This window comes from Melospiza melodia, chromosome 4, assembly GCF_035770615.1.
Source record: "Melospiza melodia melodia isolate bMelMel2 chromosome 4, bMelMel2.pri, whole genome shotgun sequence".
NCBI lineage: Eukaryota > Metazoa > Chordata > Aves > Passeriformes > Passerellidae > Melospiza > Melospiza melodia.
Window position 1 is genome coordinate 20995295 of NC_086197.1, and position 20725 is coordinate 21016019.

Consider the following 20725-nt stretch of genomic DNA (forward strand, 5'->3'; position numbering starts at 1 on the left):
GACACACTGACTGAAACAAAAAAAGAAGATGGTTGCAAGATTTTCAAGTCAGTTCATTTTTAGGGTGCAATCTAGATAAGAAGCATTTCCAAAAATATACATCTTTATTTTTACAGGATCTTGTTTCATAAATGTTTCTTAGCCAGCTTTCTTCAATCTGTCTTCAGCAAATAAGGTCACCCATGAAACTACATGTACATTAAATTTAATTCTGGTTCAAGTAACTGACAGTGGCATTAAAATTAAGTTTTCTCAAGGAAGTAACAAACATTTACAATAATGTAAGGATCAACAGGACAAGGGAGAATGGCTTCACAGAGACAAGAGTAAGTTTAGGTTGGATATCCAGAAGAAATTGTGCCTTGTGAGGGTGCTGGGGTGCCCAGAGCAGCTGCGGCTGCCCCATCCCTGGCAGTGTCCAAGGCCAGGCTGGATGGGGCTCTGAGCAAGCTGAGAGAGTGGAATGTGGATAGTGGAGTTTAAATGAGATGATCATCAAGGTCCCTTCCAACTCAAGCCATGATATGATTCTGTGATTTTCAAATCTTTGCCAAACCAAGACAGAGAAACCCAAGAAAACATCAAGGACTACCTCAGCCACGAAGATGGCTCCAAATTTAAGCAAAGGAGGAAAAAGGACTTCTAAATGTAAAAGGTTAATTAAGTCTTCATGTAACTTCCACTAAGCCTAAAAATACATTCCATTTTGCAGATTTGCCTCAACAGTTCAACACTTGTCATATATAATTCCTCACTTAACAAGTAGTTTTGCTGAAGTAAGTGGGTATACTTAAGAAATAAATATTAAACAGGGAAGAAGACTCAAGTCTGCTGGTTGAAAATTTGGTTCTTTCAGTTCTGAGGTGCACACCTCCAGGAAAGCCTTCCACAGCCAAGACTCACCACATTCTCCCAGCCATCATTAATATATTTCCCAAAATCCTGACTACAGTTTTCACAATGTGGACTGGTCAAACCAGTCAGGAATCCAGCTCACCAGTTCCCAACAACTTCACATTACCAGAATCAAACATTGGAAACTTTCGTTGCTACTGACCTGGAAAAAGTAAATGGAAAGACAGCATAACCTACCTGTCCCCAGATTTATTCAGCACTGATTTCCCATAGAAATCAATACATTTTAAGAAAACTAAAATACAAAACCTATAATGTAAAATACATAAATCCTGACCAAAATTCTCAACTTCTACAGAGATGTTACCTTCCATCTACTACAGCTGTAGCATAGAAATTATGTGACTTATCTATTTGGGTAAACCCATTTTCAAGTAATTTTTCTTAGAACCTGAAAATAACTGTGAATCTGAATTGGCGTAACTATTGACAAAGTCTTGTTGTTAAATATAGATTCACTATCAATCTATGCAAATTTACACTTAAATAGTGATGAAAATTAAAATATACAGAACCTAAGCTGGTATTCAGTAGCACTTTTTCTACAAAAGATTTACAGGATCATGCCCCTAATGCTTGATAAAACTTAAACATATTTGTTTATACCAATAAACTGTCAGTCTCAGACATCATGACTGGCTTTCAGTGTTTGTCAAAACTGGAGTTATGAGCTACACTTCAAAGCCCTAAGCTCAAGGAATGAAATACATGTTCTTACTGAATTAAAGCTTATGCCTAGACATTTGTGATCCCTGACTGGAAGCTTTAAAAAAAACACTCAACCAATAAACAAACGTAAAAACCCAAACAAAGCCCCACAACTTCTATAAACTCTAAAATTTAAACTTCCATTCATTGACAATATAGACAACACAAAAATCACAAGAGAAACAATCATATCTTTTTATTTGTTTGTTTAAAGAACATCAGTGTAATGATTTTTGCAACTCAGGGAAGCTATTTTTTCTTTAGAAAGGAGCTAGGTTAACCTGCACATCCCTAGAGTAATAATGTGTTGGAGGGACACCTACCTGCAATATTCTGCAAAGGTTTGGTATGACTGTTATAAGCACTGGACCTGCCAGAGAGGATGCTGCAGTCCGCAGAGATGTGAGAGAATGGAATCTGACCTCCTCTAAAGGCAAGAACTCACCCTCACACCTCCCTGACTGGAGAGAGAGGTCCCACCACCCTGAAAGAGGGCAGGGAACAATCCATCTGTCTGTGTTTTATGGAAGTTATGAATAAGAAAACACTTGCTGGAAAAAATCAACAGACCATTCTGATTTTAGAAACTGCCATCACATTTTCCAAAATCTAAAAAAGTTGACTGAGGTAATTCCTACTTTCACCCTTTTTAATAGCCTAAGAAACCAGTATTGTAAATTAAAAGAGACAATAAAAAGCCAGGACAGGTAACTAATAAAACAACAAACATGTTCTGAGCAACACAGTTTTATAAGAGAGGATATCTGTGTAAAAAGAGAAGGGAACCCTTGCATGTACAATCTCATAATTACTATAAAATGGAAACCCAATGTACACCTATAGCTTTGCATGGTGAACAGTCCTTACTCTCAGAGTGAGGGGAGATCTAGGAAAAATTCCTAAGACCAATTTCTGTGCTTGCCCGTTCATTCATCAGGATCTAGTGCATCCTGGACAAGACAGATCCAGACTCCACAGGACCCAGGGAACACCTGTGCTTCTGCACTCACCTTTGGGATCATTTGCAGTCCAACACAAGAGAGGCTCAGAAGTTCCAGCCCAGCATCACCCCTCAGTGGTGCAATGTGCAACTAAAGTGATGCTGGTTGATTCTTGCATGGTTCTGCTCAATGAAAAGCACTCCCCTGTTTTGCTCCAGTTGTGATTTTCAGACATGAAATATGTTCTTTGAACATGAAGCTCTATGAGCTGGGTGCTCAAAGATAGTGAAAAGGAGTTAATAAACTGCTTCAACTTCATCCGTGTGACACATGCATCTTTATAGCTCATGGGCAGGTAAGTTTGCACCTCCAAGGAAAGCAGGAGGAAAGGCGAGATGCTTGGACACAGCAGTTAAATACTCAGGATCATGCTGTCTCAAGTACAAAGCAAATGCACACTTTATGTAGTTTATAGTTTCTCAATCAGAAAAGAAAAGGGAGGTTGAAGAAAAGATCTGACCACCCAAAGGCATCCTTTTCTTTTGCAAAGACTGTAGAAGGCCTCTCCAGGAAGTCTTACAGCTATTTTTACATAAAAACACATTGTCTCACCACAGCAAAGTTTCAATGCCTGTTTTTAAGTCTAGACAGCACAGCCAATATCTCCAGGCTCCTGTAAGATTGCAGACAGGACTGACAACAGTCTGCACCAGCAAAAAAACTCTCCAAAGCTTTCTAGACATAGTCAGTAGAAAAGGGGGGAAAACCACCACCAAACAAACCAAACCAACCCACAGGTAATTAACAAGAGAACATTCATGGATTGTTGCATCCTGACCTGAACTGGTCAGTTTTTGAAAGGTAAACATCCATGGAGACAGCTACAGCAGGAAAGAAATTTAAATAATCTGTACAAAGGCTGAAGGTAATAAAAAAAAAAAAATCACACCTTTGTTCTCTGCCTTTTTTGCTGAAAGAACACGAGACAAAACTAGGTTTCTGACAAAAAGTTCCCAACAGGGCTCCAGTACATGGTTGAGTATTACTAAAAAGGCTACTAAGCTTCCATTTGCAGGGTGGTGCCATTTGCAACATTTCTTCACTCATTTATTTCAAAGCAAATTAATTTATTTGCATGGAATTGCCAAGGCAATTCATATAACTGAGAGCAGGTCTGTTTGCATTTAATGGGTGTTTCCTTCCTCTCTTACATAGCTTGAAAGGAAACCCTTCTGCAGAAATAAAAGGGACTTAAGGACAAAACATGATTTTATGGGTAATAAATGTGAGTAAAAAAACACTAAACAAGATGTATAGTCAGGATTAAAGGCTCAGGCAGAGTGAGAACTAAGCAGAAGAACCACATCTGCATGTCCCATGTTGCAAATATGCCAAGATTGTGTCTGGAGTCAAACTGTGTCCAGAGTCATTTAAGAGGAGAGTCTGCAATGCAGTCTTTCAGGGACAAAAAAGGAAAACATAATTCCAAGTGTCTGGGCATACAGTCTTTTCTCTAGTGCTGAGGAGGGACTGCAGCCAGCTACAGTATGACTTGGTATGCACTGCATTGCAGGAAAGACTTCCAGAGGGTGTCACTAAAGTCTGCTGGCAGTGATGGAGAGAAGATCAAGAGAACCAAGCATATGACTTCTTGGTTCAGAGATGACAATGACAGTCTACACCTCTCCAGAGTGTGTGAGCCTCAAAGAAAAGAGTTGTGAAGAACAGCACACTCCTGCAGGGCATTTGTGGGAGTGACTGAGCAAAATGATGATTAGAAAAACTCAAGGCTGGGAAAAGGCCTCCCAGAGAAAGCACAAAATAATTGTTTCCAACAAGACAGCTCATCCATTTTGGTGCTGTGAGCCAGCTGGCTGGCAACACCAGCTACATATTAAAACAGAATTTGCCATCAGTCAGTCTTCTGGACCCTCAGCCCACACCACTGTCACGCCTCTCTTCCACTCACACAGAAAAACTAAATGCTACATTTCAGCACCTTCCTGGCATGCTCATTCTTCAACCCAGTTTTAAACCACGGTAGCAAAGGCAGTGGGACATACAGAATAGTCCTAGGGTCATCAGAGAGGCATTGTGGTCTGGGTTCACAAAAGCATATTCTAAGCAGACAAACACAGGCAGAGATGGCCTTCTCTGGACTTCCTTTGGGTACTTCTGCCATTGTGGGACCAGAACATCTCATTCTCCTTTTCAGTGAAGTGCTAAGAAGATTAACAATCAGCTGAGCCACAGATGAGCCGCCATAATCCCTGTGCCCAGGCAAATGCTGCTTGAACTCCCTTGGGATGTTCAGAGCAAGGGGCATTGAGATTTAAAACCAAATCTGAAAACTCCAAATAAGCAAAGGAGCAGCAACACCAATGCAGTACCCAAAAGTCATGAAGGATGCAGCTCTGTTAAAAAAGGTTCCTTTTTAGCTGATCATCTTAATGCCCCCTGCAATGCATTCCTGTATGTGGGCTGATGTGGGAATACAGAACCTTGAAAGAGTAATGAGATTTTCCATAAATTATTTCCAACTTAAAAAGCTAATTACCCACTGGAATAACAGTCTGTGCTGCTCATCTCACCTCCATCCTGAAACTTGCTCAGCCTTTCGAAGTATGATGAGATGGGAACTTGAACAATATCCAGAATTGCCAGCAGTGTCCGGGTCAGCCTGAGAAGCTCACTAAAACTATAAAAGCCAAAGTATATGAGGTTTCGGGCCAGATGTACCACCTAGGAGAAAAAGAAAATAAAAATGAAGGAAGTACTGACAGCCTTTGTGGTTTTCAATTGCATTTCACACAGCAGCTTCCACAGAAATTCAGATGTTGAGTGCATTCAAACTAGCACAAGTCTTGCCACTGATTTTTGGACTAAGGCCAGTGACATTAAGTGTTTGTCAGGATTAGACAAACCAATTGATCAATCAGCTTACAGCAGACAGCAAAACCAAGGTGAGATTTAGGAAGGCTTGAGAGGATAAAATTGCATCTGTGAAAATATATAAGATCTAGAAGAAAGACTCTGGGAAATTATTTAAAAAGGCAGCAGCCTTGGGGAAGATGGAAGTCAGCAGAAGAGTAAGATGACTGTTATAGGTTTGCACAGAGGTGATTTCAGGTGACCAGAGGCAAAAGCAACAAAGAGAAGTAGGCTGGAGGAAGAACTATAAATGCTGTAAGCATTTCACCTTTATTCTTTGCTATGTGAACCTAGAAAATCTAGGCCTATCTTAAGTTTCTGTCAAGAATTTCACACAATGTTTAAACCACAGGATTAGATTATCCAGAGTGTTTCAGTGAGTGTAATAACCTATGCAGAAAACAGCACTTACTTATACTGAAGAATCCCTACAAATTGTTTCACTAATTTAGAAAGAACAGAAATATTCACCATTCACTCCCCAGAAATCCCCTCTCCCTCCACTGAAATGCAGGCACCCAAGGAGAAGGAAAGAAAGGTTAGAAAAATACAGGAGACAAGAATATTATTTTCTGCAGTACCAGCCAGCACCAGGAACAACAGAATTAGGAACAGGTGCTTCTTTAGGCTATTTTACACCAACATTTATTCTGCAACTGGCTTTATTTTGAAAGAAGCAACATCATCTTATCTGAAATGAGGAATAGTGTAAGTAGGATGCAGATAGCTGAGAAGTACCTCAAATGTAAGTTTGTTTTTCTCTTTGTCTCCAAAGGGAAAGGGCTGATTCACAACTTCTTTCAAGTACTCTTCTACAAATTCCATTGTTAGTGCAAACTTTGTCTTCATTTCATTCCTTGAAGAGTCAGTGAAGGAATCATACCTACAATACAAGGCACAGAAAGAAGGAAAATTAAATATCTCTAATATCAGGATCAGTTGTCACTAAAGAAAAAACAAACCAGTCATGACCCTCTCAGATTACTTAGTTCAGCTCTCTGGAGATATGGAAAGTGGATGCCCAAACCTTCCCTTCAACAGTACCAGGAATGGGAAGAATACAGACAGGATAATACCACTCTTGTGGCAGATAGAACTTTTAAATCTTGCTGTGGCAGTTCAACAAGGTCATTAACAGAAACAACACTGCCTGATGCACTGCTGTGCTTCTTCTTCTGTCTGTCCAGCCAGATATTCCTAGCCTGGGAGCATCCCAGTGCTGCTGCTCCATCAAATCAGTGGAGCCAGACAGGGTTTCCACTGAAATCAATGGTCCTTTCTCTAAAATTAAATTTAACACATGCTTAAGTACTTCACTAAGTGAAGGCCAAAGCCTCTGTTAGTTGTTTGTGGACAGAGGCTGTGTCTTAATTCTGGGTTCCCAGCTGTGGCTTTCCATTGAACCGAGTTGCAGCCTAGCAAACCTGTCATGTGAGACACAATAGGATTACTTGGAGTGCAGCTGGTCTGAAGGAAGGCCATTCCATATTCCCCAGCTTGTCCAATAAAAGAACATGGTGAAAAATAAAATTTAAATATTTAATGACTGAAAGCTGCCCATTGAAGTTTCCAAGAGTAACAATAATTAATAGTTCATGCTCTGCAAAAAAATGCCTTTTCACACATATGTTTTGTGGACTCTGGACATCTACAACCATTTTGCTCTGAGACTAACCCTACAAAGAGCTTTTGTACTTCAGCTTGAAGCACTTTCAACTCACTCATGAATGGTGATCTTGGTAGGAATTTCAGTCCACAATCTGGCGTACTTGACAGGCACCACAGACTCCTGGGGATCTCTGTCCACATGCATGTGCAGCATCAGGCGGCAAAAGGAAGCCCGCAGGTCATAGGGGAGGCTCTCATCAGACATACACCTGAGGATCAAGTCCACTGACAGCTGGGCAGAAATCTGGTTGATGGCGAGATACTGGCGGTCCAGGCACATTCTTGCAAAGAGGTTCAGTTGGTACCTTCAAAAAGAAAAAGGTAATAACGTGGTATTCAAGAAAATGGGTTGGAAATGAAAGAACACACCTTGGAATCTCATGTTACAAGCCTGTTGTGAGCCTTTCTGATATAAATCCTAAAAAATAACTAGAATGATTTTGTTACGTAAGGGAGCAACTTGACATTAAAATTATTTGTTCAATTGTTGCTTCAATTTTGTAAAACATTATTCCATGATCCCATTTCTTTTCTAATCCTCAAGACACTCAGGACACTTGCTTATCAGATCATGCCTTGCTTCCAGGGCAGCACAACCTAAAATTAAAGCTCAATAAATAAAAGGTTAGAGGCAAAATAAAAGACACACAAAGAGATGCGATGAGCAAAGGAAACTCAAGATTGGCCTGGAGTAGGCAGCAGAGACTGTGATAACTCCCACAAGAAAAACTTGAAATGAACTCTTAGTCTAAGTTTCTGGCATGAAACTGATTTCATGTTTTTTCTTTCACGATTCTGGTTTCCTTTTTCGATATTGCCAAATGAACTGGATAAGAACAGCACTGGGGGTCTTCAGAGAGTTTACATTTTCTTCCCTTTGAACAAGCAGTTTTACCTGTAGTAGGTAAGAACTTCTAAATCAGCTTTTGTGCCCTCCTTTGCCTCCTGAGCCAGATGCCTGATGGCTTTGCCGTGAGGCTCCTTGTTGCTGTCGATCCAGTAAAGCCACACCTCCTCTTCATCAATGTCATCTGAGATGACTGGGCATTCCAGGGGATTGTCCATTTGGGTTGAAACCAGCCTGCAAACACAAAGCACTCACAATGGAGCCATGAGCAAAGTGCTGGGAATTTAAGACAGCAGACAACAAAAAGGTGGCATGCTCTGATTACAGATACTCACTTGGTTTGGATGAGAATGTCAGCATTCCCTGGGCTCAGCATAAACTTGCAGATGAGTTCCTGAGTTACTGGTATTGCTGTGGTGTTAGATACACACAGGTCTGACAGATAATCCAAGAATCTGCAGTCAAAAAACCACAGATGCAGCAGAACATGAGACTTAAACTACTACTGGGGAACTGCAGTAGAAATCTCTAGCACTCAGCACTAGAGGATGGGTAGACTACAGGGACTCTGTATCATGATATTTATCAACATATGATCTCTGCCAGTTCATACTCTTGCAACTCACAACACCTTCCACTATATCAGGTTACTCCAAGCCCCATCCAACCTGGCCTTGAACACTGCCAGGGAATGCTGGGGCTACCAGAGAAGAGTGCAGATCTGTCAGGACCTGCAGATAGGAGTCTGCATTCAAAGTGGTCATTCCATGTAAAGCAGAAAGAACAAAGCTTTGCAGAGAAATCATCTTCCTATTAATTTATCTCTCAAATTTAGGTCTTCTGATGTTTAACAAGGTTCAGGCTGAGGCTTTCCTCACAGCTGGGACATTCATTAGGTACAAGGGTTTGTCTCTTTTCAGGGATTCCTGTGTGTGCCGTAACAGTAATCCATTTTTCAGTCTTTGACACACTGCAGTAGAAAAAGGGCCTCTTCCTTCTATGTAGTTTCCACTTTCCATTATAGGAATTAAGTATCTCTGAGCCCACCACTCCTCTAGCAAATGTGGCTAAAACTGAGCAAGGTGCTCAAGAGCTGGTAGGGGAGCAGATGTGAACGAGCACACACACAGATCATGTATTCCACTTCCTTAGAAATCTACATACAAACTCTGACCATCTCCTATCAACCATCCAAGGATCCAACAGTTTGAACCTCTAAGCACAGACCACAGTCCCCACTAAAGTCTGGGAACTGTAGTGGGTGAGTACAGACAGCATTTTTAGGGTAGACGTAGGAAAAAATCCACCCACATAACTGAAACGAAGCTTTGTGGCAACTGGTAACTAAAAGCGCATAGCAATCACAAAGATAAAATTAAGCAAACAGCACATAATTACATGGAATTCTGGGGAAGTCACCTGGTTGGAGCCAAAACTCAGGAGGGTTTTTTATTTTGTAACTCATGTGTTCTAGAGCAGAATGCCACAATTCTCACTCACCCCAACAGTGCTGCAAAAACCTACAAGACTCTCCATAAAAATCAGTATCAGGATCAAGTCTTTACTGTTCAGATTACACCATTCTGGCAAGGAGCAATTTTGAAACATTTATTGCTCCTGAACTCCTCAAAGAGGTGGATACACAGCAGTTGCATGATATGGTTATGGCACAAATTCCATTGCATCCTCCACCACAAGAAAATGCAATGTGCGATTTTCAATAAACACAGACCCCTCAGAGACAGAGCTGTTCCTGTGATTTCCTCTTCATTTTGACCAAACTAAACACAGCTGAGCAGGGGAGAAGCAATGAGATTACAGAGTGAGGCCAAAGAGGCATATAGAAAATAATTGAGGCAGTGAAGCACCAAGGCCTTGAGCAATATCCTTAAAGGCTACCTGGAAAATGGTAGTCACAATTACAGAGGACAATATTTGGCCTTCAGTACATTCATTTCTTATACTTGTATTACTTTGCTCATTATACAAGTGAAAATCCAATTGTAAAGAGATTTTTCCATTTAAAAATAAAGAAATCAAATTCTTTTATATTCTGACCTGAAGCTTATAAAAAAAAAAATCAGCTGAGTGAAGTTCAATGCCAGAAATTTTAATTTGGAACAAAATCCATTCTAGGACTCAAGTTTATGTGATCTACACTGTCCTAGGCCCTTTTCAGGTCTGACCTGGAATCAGAACCTGCAGGAAAACTGATATTATTAAAAGCTTAGAAAAATGGACATGTGTGTATAATTTACACCAGGATTATTAGCAGGGGAACCAACAAAAGTGGCAGTTTCACAGAGGAGCTGCAGAGCTGGGAGAAATTAAACTTTTTCTTAATTTCTCTTCGCCCCAGTCAGAACTGAGACCAAATTTTCAAGGTTGTCCTGTAAAGTATAAGCCCTCTTTTCAGTAACCTCTAGTTTTAAAATGTGGATATGGTTAAATTCCAAGAATTACAGGTAGTTCTAATATTTCCTGTACAGGTGGGGTTTTCATTTGCCAGGTCAAAACAGGGAGAAAGAGACATCAAAGCAATGAATAGCATGTAATTCACAGGTCCTGCAAAAATGCTCCATGGACCACTTCAAACCTTGGCTCTCGATTTCTCCTGAGTAAATTCACAAACGTCTCTATTTCTTTAGCCGTGATGTGTTTCTCTAGCAGTTTTCTGTTGTTGTGCAACAAAGCTGTGATGGTGTCTTCTGCCAGGATATCATAACCAATCTGGGACTGCATGACGCAGAAGTTCTTAGCAATATACTCCTGAAAAAAGGAAGAATTCCCACAATGACCTGATGAGCAGCAGTGCTTTCTCTTTTACAAACAAGGGGCATCCAGCTTAGTTAGCAATCAAAATAACACTCAAAACTTTCCTCTCTGAACTGGCCTGAACAAAAGAACTTCTGAATACCTCAAATATGTACCCTGAGAAAAAGATTCCATATTAGGGATGACTAACTCTTCTTATTCTTTCATAAACCAAAGGAATGAATCCATGAAAATATATATAAAATTCAAGAAATGGCAACCTCTTTTTTTTTTTTTTTTTAAAAAAAAAAGGGAAAACTGAAAGGTTTTTATAGTGTTTAAGAAGCTTTTTTCCTGAGTCTTCCCTCCTCCTTTTCTCTCCCTTCAGGATGGAAATATTTCTGTAAAACACTGGAAAGAAAACAAAGAAGCCACACAGCGGTTCAGGCTTTTATCTCCAGTCCCTTTAGTCCATGTTCTGAAATACCTCCTGCTCACAGGGAGTCTCCAGCAGTGGGAAATCAGGCTACCTGATATAACAACCTCTGCTCTGACTCACTGCCATCCCTCTACAAATATTTAAGCAAGAGAAACAGACAGCTTTGCAGATTTCCCACTTTGCAATCCAGGCTCCAAGAACATATTTTTAATAACAGAAAGCTCATGAATGAAGCAGTGAGCCCCAGTCTCAGTCTGCAAAAGTACAAAGTGAGCTTGTGATATTCATTGTTGAACTTTCAATTCACACACTACTAAGCTATACACACACAAAAAAAGGCCTTTCCCCATTACCACAGAATCCCACTTGTAAGGGTAGAGCACCATGTCAAACCCAGGATATATAATTATAGAAATCAGGAGGAAAATTATCTTTAACACCACTGACCTGGTTCTTCCTATAGTCCTGTTGGGAGTGTCTCAGAACTCTGTAACATAATCTTAACATGTATTTGTAGGGAGCATATCTCTGGTCGCCCAGGTCTTCAAGTCTCAGCATTGATCCTTCACCTTTGTCCTTAAAAGGAGCTTTGAGGATGCCAAATATCTGTTCAAAATCAAAATCACTGAGAGTGAAAACCAGACGCAGATTTTTGCTGAACTTACATAATGGAAGTTCAGCAGAAATCAAAGACAATGGAAATGTGCTCTGACAGGATCAGCACAACAGCCTTGACTAAATACAAGTGGGAACACACTCTGAGACATCACAGCTTTATGCAATTGGGGTTAGCTTTACATTTCCCACCAACCTGATTGATAGTGCTTTTTCTATACTATCCCCAAATTTAAACAGTTTTAGTTATATGTCCTAACTTTGGATAATTTAACGATGAAAAAGGAGGACAACACTAGCTTCTGTCCAGTCTCATTCTTTTCCCTTTAAAATTTCTTTCAGTTGACTTCTCAAAAAGGACATTAATTTTATTTACTTGCAAGTTTGCCCTCATGCAAACAAAGAGTTCCACAGGGGGACTATGTGGGGAACACTTGCAGGATTGGGACAACATTCCATGTTTGTCTCAAATTTTCTGAACAATTTGCTCTCAAACATGATCTTGAATCTTATCAGAATCACAGGAAATTAAGAGCCTTCTGCAGCCCCTTGTGCTTGACTCTGATTTAGGGACCAAGAGATGAGCTTTGACCGAGTAGTGTAATTTCCACCCAATCCAGAGAGACACAAACCCAACCTGGCATAAGCCAACTTACCCAAAAATAACTTTTTCTCACATCATTCTCTCCTGCAATCTGTTTGCAAACACAATTAAGTTATTAACACAGTAGGACATACCTGAGCCAATATATTTTGCTCCCTCATTAATTTCTGTCGTTCCCGGTTTGGCTTGGTAATGATCACATCCAAAACTTCTTGTCCATTATTGGGCACATCAGCAACAAAGAAAATGAGATCTTCCAGTAGCTTGGTTACAAACCTAGAATGAATATACAAATCATTACTATAAACAGTCACCCAACACTTGCTAGGATTCATTAAGAATGAGAATCACATTTATGCTAAGCTTTACCTGGCACAATGGAACTTCCACCACTGCAAAGTTAAGTTTGACATGTACATTAAGGATTCCAAGCCTTGGTTCAGCAAAAGCTTAAATCAATCACAGGGCTGTTTGCCAAGGCATTAAACAACAACCAAAGGGAAAACAAGAGAAAAATACAGGCTGCTGGATTGATACAGAGTATTCAGAGACCCAAAATCTATACCTGGTGGCCTCAAGGCCCAGGAGCAGTAAAAAGAAACTTACACAGCCTAGCAAGGATTTTTATGCTTTATCATGGGTCCGTGAAACAAGATGATGGATTAACCAGAGGAATAAAAACATTCTGCCACTAGCTAATTTCCCTACTGACCCATGAAACTGTTTCATATATACATTTTTTCATAAATATATTCACATATAACTGTTTTCCTATATATACTGACCCAAGAAACTGCATTTGTTTCACTCTTTGCTAAACAAAAAATTTGTCAGAAGCAAGTGCTAAAAACAACAGAGGCAGTAGTAATTCCTTCTCTCCCACCTTCAGAAAATGCAAAAAGACAGAATATAAATGGAAAAAAAAAAGAAAATAAAGTCATTGCTGCCTCCTTGTTACTAACACCTTGCCAGACATGCAGTGAGAAACACAGATGTCCACAGATTTCAAAGAATATCCCTTAACAGCACCAGCAATCTTTTACATGAAAAACTCAGCATCATCTCAATTTGGTCAATGGTATTTGTTAGTCTATAACTAACAAATCTGCCAGCTATGAAAGAGGCAGGAAAATTCCCAAGAAAATTTCAGTCATTTGTAGGAGCCAGACACAAAGTTCCCATTATCCACAAGTGAGCTGGGCTGCTCACCTAAACCCTCTGAGTGAAGGGGTGTGTCACCCCCACAAAATAAAGTAGAAAAGGCAGCTGTAGGATGGAGCAACAAGGAATAAACTGTTGGGACACCTACTTCCCTATGCTAGAAGGTGATAAGACAGGAAAAAGATGATTTGGGGTTTTTTCCAAAGGAAATCACAAGAACTAACGAATAATGGCACTGGTGTGAAACATCTCTGAATAGTTTTACACATTTGTTGTATCAATCTGTCAGCATCAAGACCTGACAATACTGACAGTGACAGGGATGTTCCACCTGGACACTGTTGTATCCCTCTCTGAGTCAACTCAATCATGAAATGGCCCCCACAGCTTTTCAAGTCTGAGTCCCAACAGCCAGGCATTAAAAATCTGCATGTTAGGGTATTAAATCATCTGGTGTAATTTCTACTGTGAACTGACTGCAAAAATTCAATTTCATCACCAAAAAGACACACTTCAGGAAAAAAAAATAGCTGTATATGACATATTACAGTTATGGACTCACACTGCCAGAGATGCTGTCTTATATTCAGTTTAACCACAGGCATCTGAAGACAAATAGTGAACTCCATCACTGGCAGTGGAATATATCTGGCTACAATGTACAACAAATATACCACAAAATCCCTTGATTCAGGGGAGGGTGTGAGGAGCAGACATTCCAATGGTGCCACAGACAAAACGGGGATGAATACAAGGGGTAAACACCAAATTGATGTAAAATAGAAAAAGAGAAGAGGGGAAAACAGGTATGAAAAAGCAAATGGAGCAGCTTCTCAGTCACACTGAGACCTCCTTCAAGGCTTTTGCAGATTTTGCAGTGTGGTGAACTTCACACAGGTCCAGAGCCCTGCAGTGCTGCTTTCATGTACATGAGAATCAGATGCAATGCACCTTCACATTACAGCTCAGAAGCAGATTATCAAAAGAAATCCAGATAAAGACATTTGCCCAGGGAACTACCCATGTGGCCAGTGAGCTGGGGAAGTGCTGTTTACCCCCCTTTTACACAGGAATACACACACCAGCCTGAGGAACAGCAAGTATGCTCCAACAGAGGGGGCATCTAACCCCAGGCTGGCACTCTCAGAACTGAAGTGTCCTCTCCCAGTTGTCTCTGTCCATGTGGATATCACCTACCCATGACTGTGTTACCATGAGTAACTAAACATCAATTTAGCAGGGGAAAAAATAAAACTCACTAACCTCCTTTCATTCTGGGTTATTGTTCCATTCTCCAGCTTTTTAACAGTTGATGCTAGAACCTTGTTGGCATCATTGGCAAAGTCCAAGTCTCTGACCTCAGAGAGAGGAACTGATACAATGGCAAAAGCTTCCTTGTCTTCTTTGGTTTGGCAGGTCCCAATCTGCAATGATTTTTGGTTTAAAGTGGGTGAGAAATCCTCTTACCTTTATCCTAATTATTATGCACACTTCATAGGTTAGAAGTGAGCCAGCATCAGGAACGAGTTTGGGGTTTTGTTTACCTTTAACATCACAGGCCTCTCCTCCTCAGTGTCTATGGGGATGCTGGTGCTGGTGACCCAAGTGTTGGTGCACAAGTGCCTCAGTCGGACGTAGGAGTTCCTACAGAGGACAGAGCAAACAGCAGCTGAGATGGATCAGTCCTGAGCCCACGTGGGCAAGTGGGATGCCCTGCAACACCTGCCTGTGGCATGAGGCTGGAGAGCAGCAGCCACACCAGCCACTGCAATAAAAAGGGGAGGTGGACCTAAAAGACACTGCAGTACTCCTTCCCTTGACTCCTTCTTTCTCACCCAGACCAGAGCTGCAACAACAACAGCCAGCATCTTGGGATTATGCGGAATGCAGGGTTTAAGTATTTATGTAAGTCTAGGAGTAAAATATTCTTTAAAGGAAAAAAAAACTAAAAGGAAGATGTTATAAAATCCCATCTGAACAGAAATACATTTCATGAATAAATCCAATTCTTTTATTATTTTTTTCCTGCAGAATAACGAATCCTTTTAAGCTGTCACAGCACAAAAGCCAGAAAGTAAAGCTGACCGTGGTTTCACAGCTTCATCATTATGATCTGCAAACCCTTGTTCCAGAGCAAGCATTTACAGTACCAGTTCTCAACTGAAAATCAAGTGAACAAAGAGCAGATATGAGATCCTTCTAAATTCTTTCCATATGATAATCTGTGGTATTATCAAAAAGCAGAGCTGAGAAATCAATTACAATTTTAACTCTGAATTTTACTTTTGAAATATATTCACTGTGGTCTCCATTCACGCTCTCCCTTTCACGATGATGGGCTTTTGAGTATTCAAGTAAGCAAATTATCTGGCAGAACTTAGGATAGCAAACACACTTCAAAGTCACATACATCCGTATTTGTGGGTACCCAGCTTTAAAATCCACCCTCATAACAACCAGCCCCAAGTGTCTGCAAGCCCATTCAGTCACAACCAACATCGTGTGACTTATCTAACCAATCTCAGCTATGCTACACAGCTAAAATTTCAAATATTGACAATTAAAACCCAGAAGCCACTTGCTGAATACATTTGAATAACAAATGTGCTCAGCGGCATCATGATCTGTCAGGGAAATACAAGCCCAGCTCATCCCACACATTATTTTGTTGGGAACAATTCAGTTAAATCTATTAAAAGTACATTTTTTTTCAAACAGTGCACAGAGCTCAATTCTATCCTCGCACAGATCTGTGCAATATTTAGACCATTATTTTTTCTCACTCTCTAAGTGTCACTTGTTTTATCCTTGTAATTATTTTACCCAGTCACAGCAGCAGTATCATGTTTTATACATCCCTTATTTATTTTAACAGAAGGATAATACTTGTTCATGTTTGCTTTTTTTCTGCTTTACTCACCAGCATAATGCCAGGAAGAAACCCTGTCAATACAGCACTATTTTCTGCCCTTTTTTCATTTCCTTTTTTTTTTTTATTTTACCTTGGAACCAGGCAATCAGCTCTCTGAAGGGTGGTGGCATCCAGTTCAAAGAGAGATGCGATGTCATTTCCATGTGGCACAGAGACCAAAGTATACATAATCTTCTCCCCTGCCTGGCGTTTCTTCTTTGAAGCAGGAAGGTCGCCTTCTCTCTGCTGATTAGGCACAAGGGTTATTTGCTTGCATCAGGGCCCATTAGAAATTCTTCAATTACCTTGCAGACAAGTAATACGTCTGAATTTTTTTTTTTTACCTTCAAGCAAGAATCTACCACGACTGGCTTTGGAGTAACACAAAGGATGCACTTTGCTTCATGGGGTCTCAGGCAGTCATTAGAACAACAGCAGGCCACAAGCTATAGAGGCATTGCAGCACTGGATATGCTTTTTTGGACACCTACAACCTCAAAAACCTGCAGTAGCTGCAGACCCCTCACTCCCACCTGATGCAACTACACAGTGCTGATCTGGAAAGGGCCACGTTTGAAACAAGAGAATGAATGAAAATTAGTTGTCTGGGGTTTTTTTAAGACAAGTAGGGGATTTAAAAACTAAGCAATTTGCTTCAATCTATTGTTGTTTTATGTAAGTTTGATGGCTTTTTCCTCTCAGATTGCAGAATCAGAGCAGCACGCTTTCAGAGAATCACAGAATCATTTAGGTTGGAAAAGATCTCCAAGATTACCAAGTCCACCCTTTGACCACCTTGTCACTAAACTCACCACCTTGTCAACTAAACTCAAGTCATGTCCAGTTGTTTCCAGAATACCTCCAGGGATGGGGACTCCATCACATGCCTGGACAACCCCTTCCAATGTTTGTCAGACCTTTCCAAGAAGAAATTATTCCTGATGACCAACCTGCAGCACCCGTGGAGCAGCTTGAGGCCATTTCCTCTTATCCTGTGCACACTCTCCAAAGAGCAGGAGGCAGAACATCTGCTCCATCAGGACCAGCTTGACATGGCAAGGGGGGCAGGCAAAGCCCCAGCTGGATTGCATTACAAATCTCAGCACAGGCTGATAACACACCGAGACTGGGTCCAACACAGGTCTGATTTTACCCCCTGCAAGGGCAGGAGTTGTCCTTTTGAGGGACAGAGTTACTCAACTAAAGCCATGAGCTAAGGTGGGATCAGCCTCTCGCCACCTGCTGAGAGCCCAGGGGAATTTTGTGACCCCGCAGCACCATCCTCATATCTTTAGTCACCTCCACAGCTTTGCCTACAGACTCCAGATGCCACCTTCCCTGAGAACATTTCTTGGCTTGATGGAGTCACTCAGAGCTATCCACACAGCAACCAAGAGAATTACTGGTGTGAGTAAAAGCTGCTCCTCTGGGGTGCCGAGTTACACATCCAACAAAAGACTGATAACCAATTAAGAGACTGGCAGCCCAGGGCCATTCATGTACACAGAATACATCACAGACGAGGAGAAGAGGAATGAGGAAAGCCAAAAGAGAAAAAAATCCAACCCTGGAAGCATGAAATGCTATTATGATGATTTACAATACACCACTAAGGAAGAGCTGTACAACATAAAAGGCCAGGCTCTACTTGGTTTGCATTAGTAACTTGATTAAAACCAAACTGTAAGGGATAATCAAGGGCAAAGCTTTGATTATCCATATTGCCAATTGAAATTAAACAACAAAATCGAGGATGGGTGAAATTGTGGAAGAAAGGATTAGTTATCAACTCATTTCAAGGCACTTTTTTGAATCCTTCCAAAACATCAATTTTTTCATTATCAAGCTTACAAAATGCCAGCTCTCCATCCCATTACTTCTATCAAGGATGGAGAGATCAGAAAAAAAATACAGAAAGACATTTTTCCTAGGCTCCTCTAGTCATTAGGGTACTGCCACAAGTGTTTGAGAGGAAGGCTTGCTAAGACAAAGAGCAACCATCTCCTGTGACTTGCACAAGAGTAAACTCATCTGACAGTCCCCACATCCTCTTGTATCTTATGCTCAAAAATACTACTGAAAATGCACAAAAAATTTAACCTATATGCAAGGATTGAGAAAACAGCAAATTGCTTTTGTGATTTTCATACATATTTTGTTGTACGTACTCGTGATGAAACACAAACTGAAAAGGCATAGAAACAATAAAAAAATCCTTCTGAGAGCTTAACAGGTGTGAGTCAGAGTCTAATATTAAATAAAAAACTACTTCCTACACTTCATAACAAAAGAGAAAACTGGAAATCCAGTTTAAAATTCAAGAGATCTGTAAAGGAGTGAGTAGTACATGATAGTTTAGGACAGCATCCAAACTTTTTGATATTTTCCACAACTTACAGTGAAATCTAATTAGGGTTTCCCAGAAACTACCCACTTCACTATAATTTCTAAACTGAAATGACTGTTATACAAAAAGGCAGGACACTTCATAATTGTATGGTTTTCTTTTTATCCTGGGGCTCTGAGTAAAATACAGACCAAAACATGAAACCATACTGGGAGGGAACACGGACAGGACACCTGACCCAGACTGGGCAAAGGGATATTCCCCACCACAGAACACCATGACCAGTGTATAAAGTGGGTGAGCTGGCAGGAGGCAAAGTCAGGTCTCCTGTGCTTTAGGAGCTCACAACCATTAGCTCTATGGACAAGTTCACCCAGCAGTTTGGGGCTAACCCTGCTCATTACCCAGTGACCCCAGCAGTTGTATAGATCCAGCTGAGCAATGAGTTCACCAGCCCTAAATCCCATCAACCCATCAATGTCTGCCAGGTACTAAGCTTAGTACCTGGCAGACATTGGAACAAGATCTGGTTTTTAGCCTAAGAAGAAATTCTACTTCAACAGAGGGCAAGACAGTGCCTGCAACACAGCTAACTGCAATGCCAAGCTTAGGTGAGCAAAATCAGACCTGCAGGAGAACTGTACAGCAGTTCCAGGCTGAACTCCCCCACAAACCTCAGAACTCTCCTTACAGCAATAATTTAGAATCTGAATCTCACAACCCAACCTAGGTTATGGGAGTTAAGCACTACTCATGAGAAAAAAAATCCAAGAAGTGACCCCCAACCTGAGAGCTCTGGAAACAAGTTTTATACAAGGGGTACATGAGAGACAGCAATGCTGTCATTACATAGGACCAAACATGGATGTGTATTTGTGCCTCATTTTATGTCCCAGTGCACGTGCACATGCCTGTGTGGGAGAGAGAGAATGCACAGACACTTGCATACAGAAAGCCTCTCACGATAAATTAAATTTAGTAAGCAGCCATCAGAATCTGCACTTAACCCAGCCATTATTGAATCAGCAGGTGAGTCCATGTGAGGATGTGGAAAGAAGTGAAAGTACTAGGCTAGTTTAAATTAATTAGACAATAGCTTAGGAGAAGTACTGCATTCCTAAGCAGATGAAAACAAGATGACATTTGCTCAGGTAGCAACTGGCATATGAGCAGATGCAGCCAGCAAAACTGGATTCAATTAAGAGAAAAGAAGAAAAGAACTGCAAAGGAACTCAAATGCAGAGAGAAGAAAATTCAACTTAAAGCAGTGTGAAGAGAAAGCCAATGGAACAGTTTCAGAGATGTTGGCAATATGGTCAGTGACAGCCAAGGAAAACACTTCCAGGATTTAATAAAAAACAAACAAAACCAGGTGGATTACATGCCAGGAGCATAGAGAACTGTGGGTAAAACAATATTACCAAATAGTACATTCCTGGAAGGAAAATGTATATAGTTTGGTTGTCCCAAACTACAACAAACTAGCAACAGGCTGTCACAAGTCACATCAGACACATACCCAAGGTGAGGAAGGTGCAATCACTTCATTCTTGTGCACTGGTTAAATCACTCACAAGGATCAAGGAGGTCACACATTGAGTTCTGCTTCTGCCTGGCAGGAGTTGGATCCACCCCTTCCAAACAACCCAGTGTAAGTATCAGAGGTACAAAGAGCAGAGTCAGCTCCTTCAGCCTGAGAAAACCTCAGTGTGCACTGGCACAGAGAGCTATGAGCCCCCATCCTTATTCTGCAGCAGCAAAGCTCAATAATCACATCCAGGAAGGAGAACTGAGTAAACCCCCATGGCCCAACCAGGGTGGGACTCATCTAGGAAAGCAAAAGCTGAACATTCATAAAAAGAGTCCTGGGTGGTGAGAAAAACC

At 40.8% G+C, this 20725-nt stretch overlaps 1 protein-coding gene across 2 annotated transcripts in view; it reads right to left on the reverse strand.

Annotated features, from left to right (window-relative positions):
* The window catches only part of ITPR2 (inositol 1,4,5-trisphosphate receptor type 2), a 243686-nt gene that overhangs the window by 160702 nt on the left and 62259 nt on the right, over positions 1 to 20725 (reverse strand). For both annotated transcript variants that reach the window (XM_063154180.1, XM_063154179.1), the window contains 11 exons: positions 16586 to 16740; positions 15128 to 15227; positions 14847 to 15007; positions 12557 to 12698; positions 11651 to 11809; positions 10607 to 10779; positions 8346 to 8465; positions 8059 to 8244; positions 7217 to 7468; positions 6234 to 6378; positions 5156 to 5306 (listed from right to left, as the gene is read on the reverse strand). In XM_063154180.1, the coding sequence (XP_063010250.1) occupies positions 5156 to 5306; positions 6234 to 6378; positions 7217 to 7468; positions 8059 to 8244; positions 8346 to 8465; positions 10607 to 10779; positions 11651 to 11809; positions 12557 to 12698; positions 14847 to 15007; positions 15128 to 15227; positions 16586 to 16740 (1744 nt within the window). The remainder of the gene's footprint in view (positions 1 to 5155; positions 5307 to 6233; positions 6379 to 7216; positions 7469 to 8058; positions 8245 to 8345; positions 8466 to 10606; positions 10780 to 11650; positions 11810 to 12556; positions 12699 to 14846; positions 15008 to 15127; positions 15228 to 16585; positions 16741 to 20725) is intronic.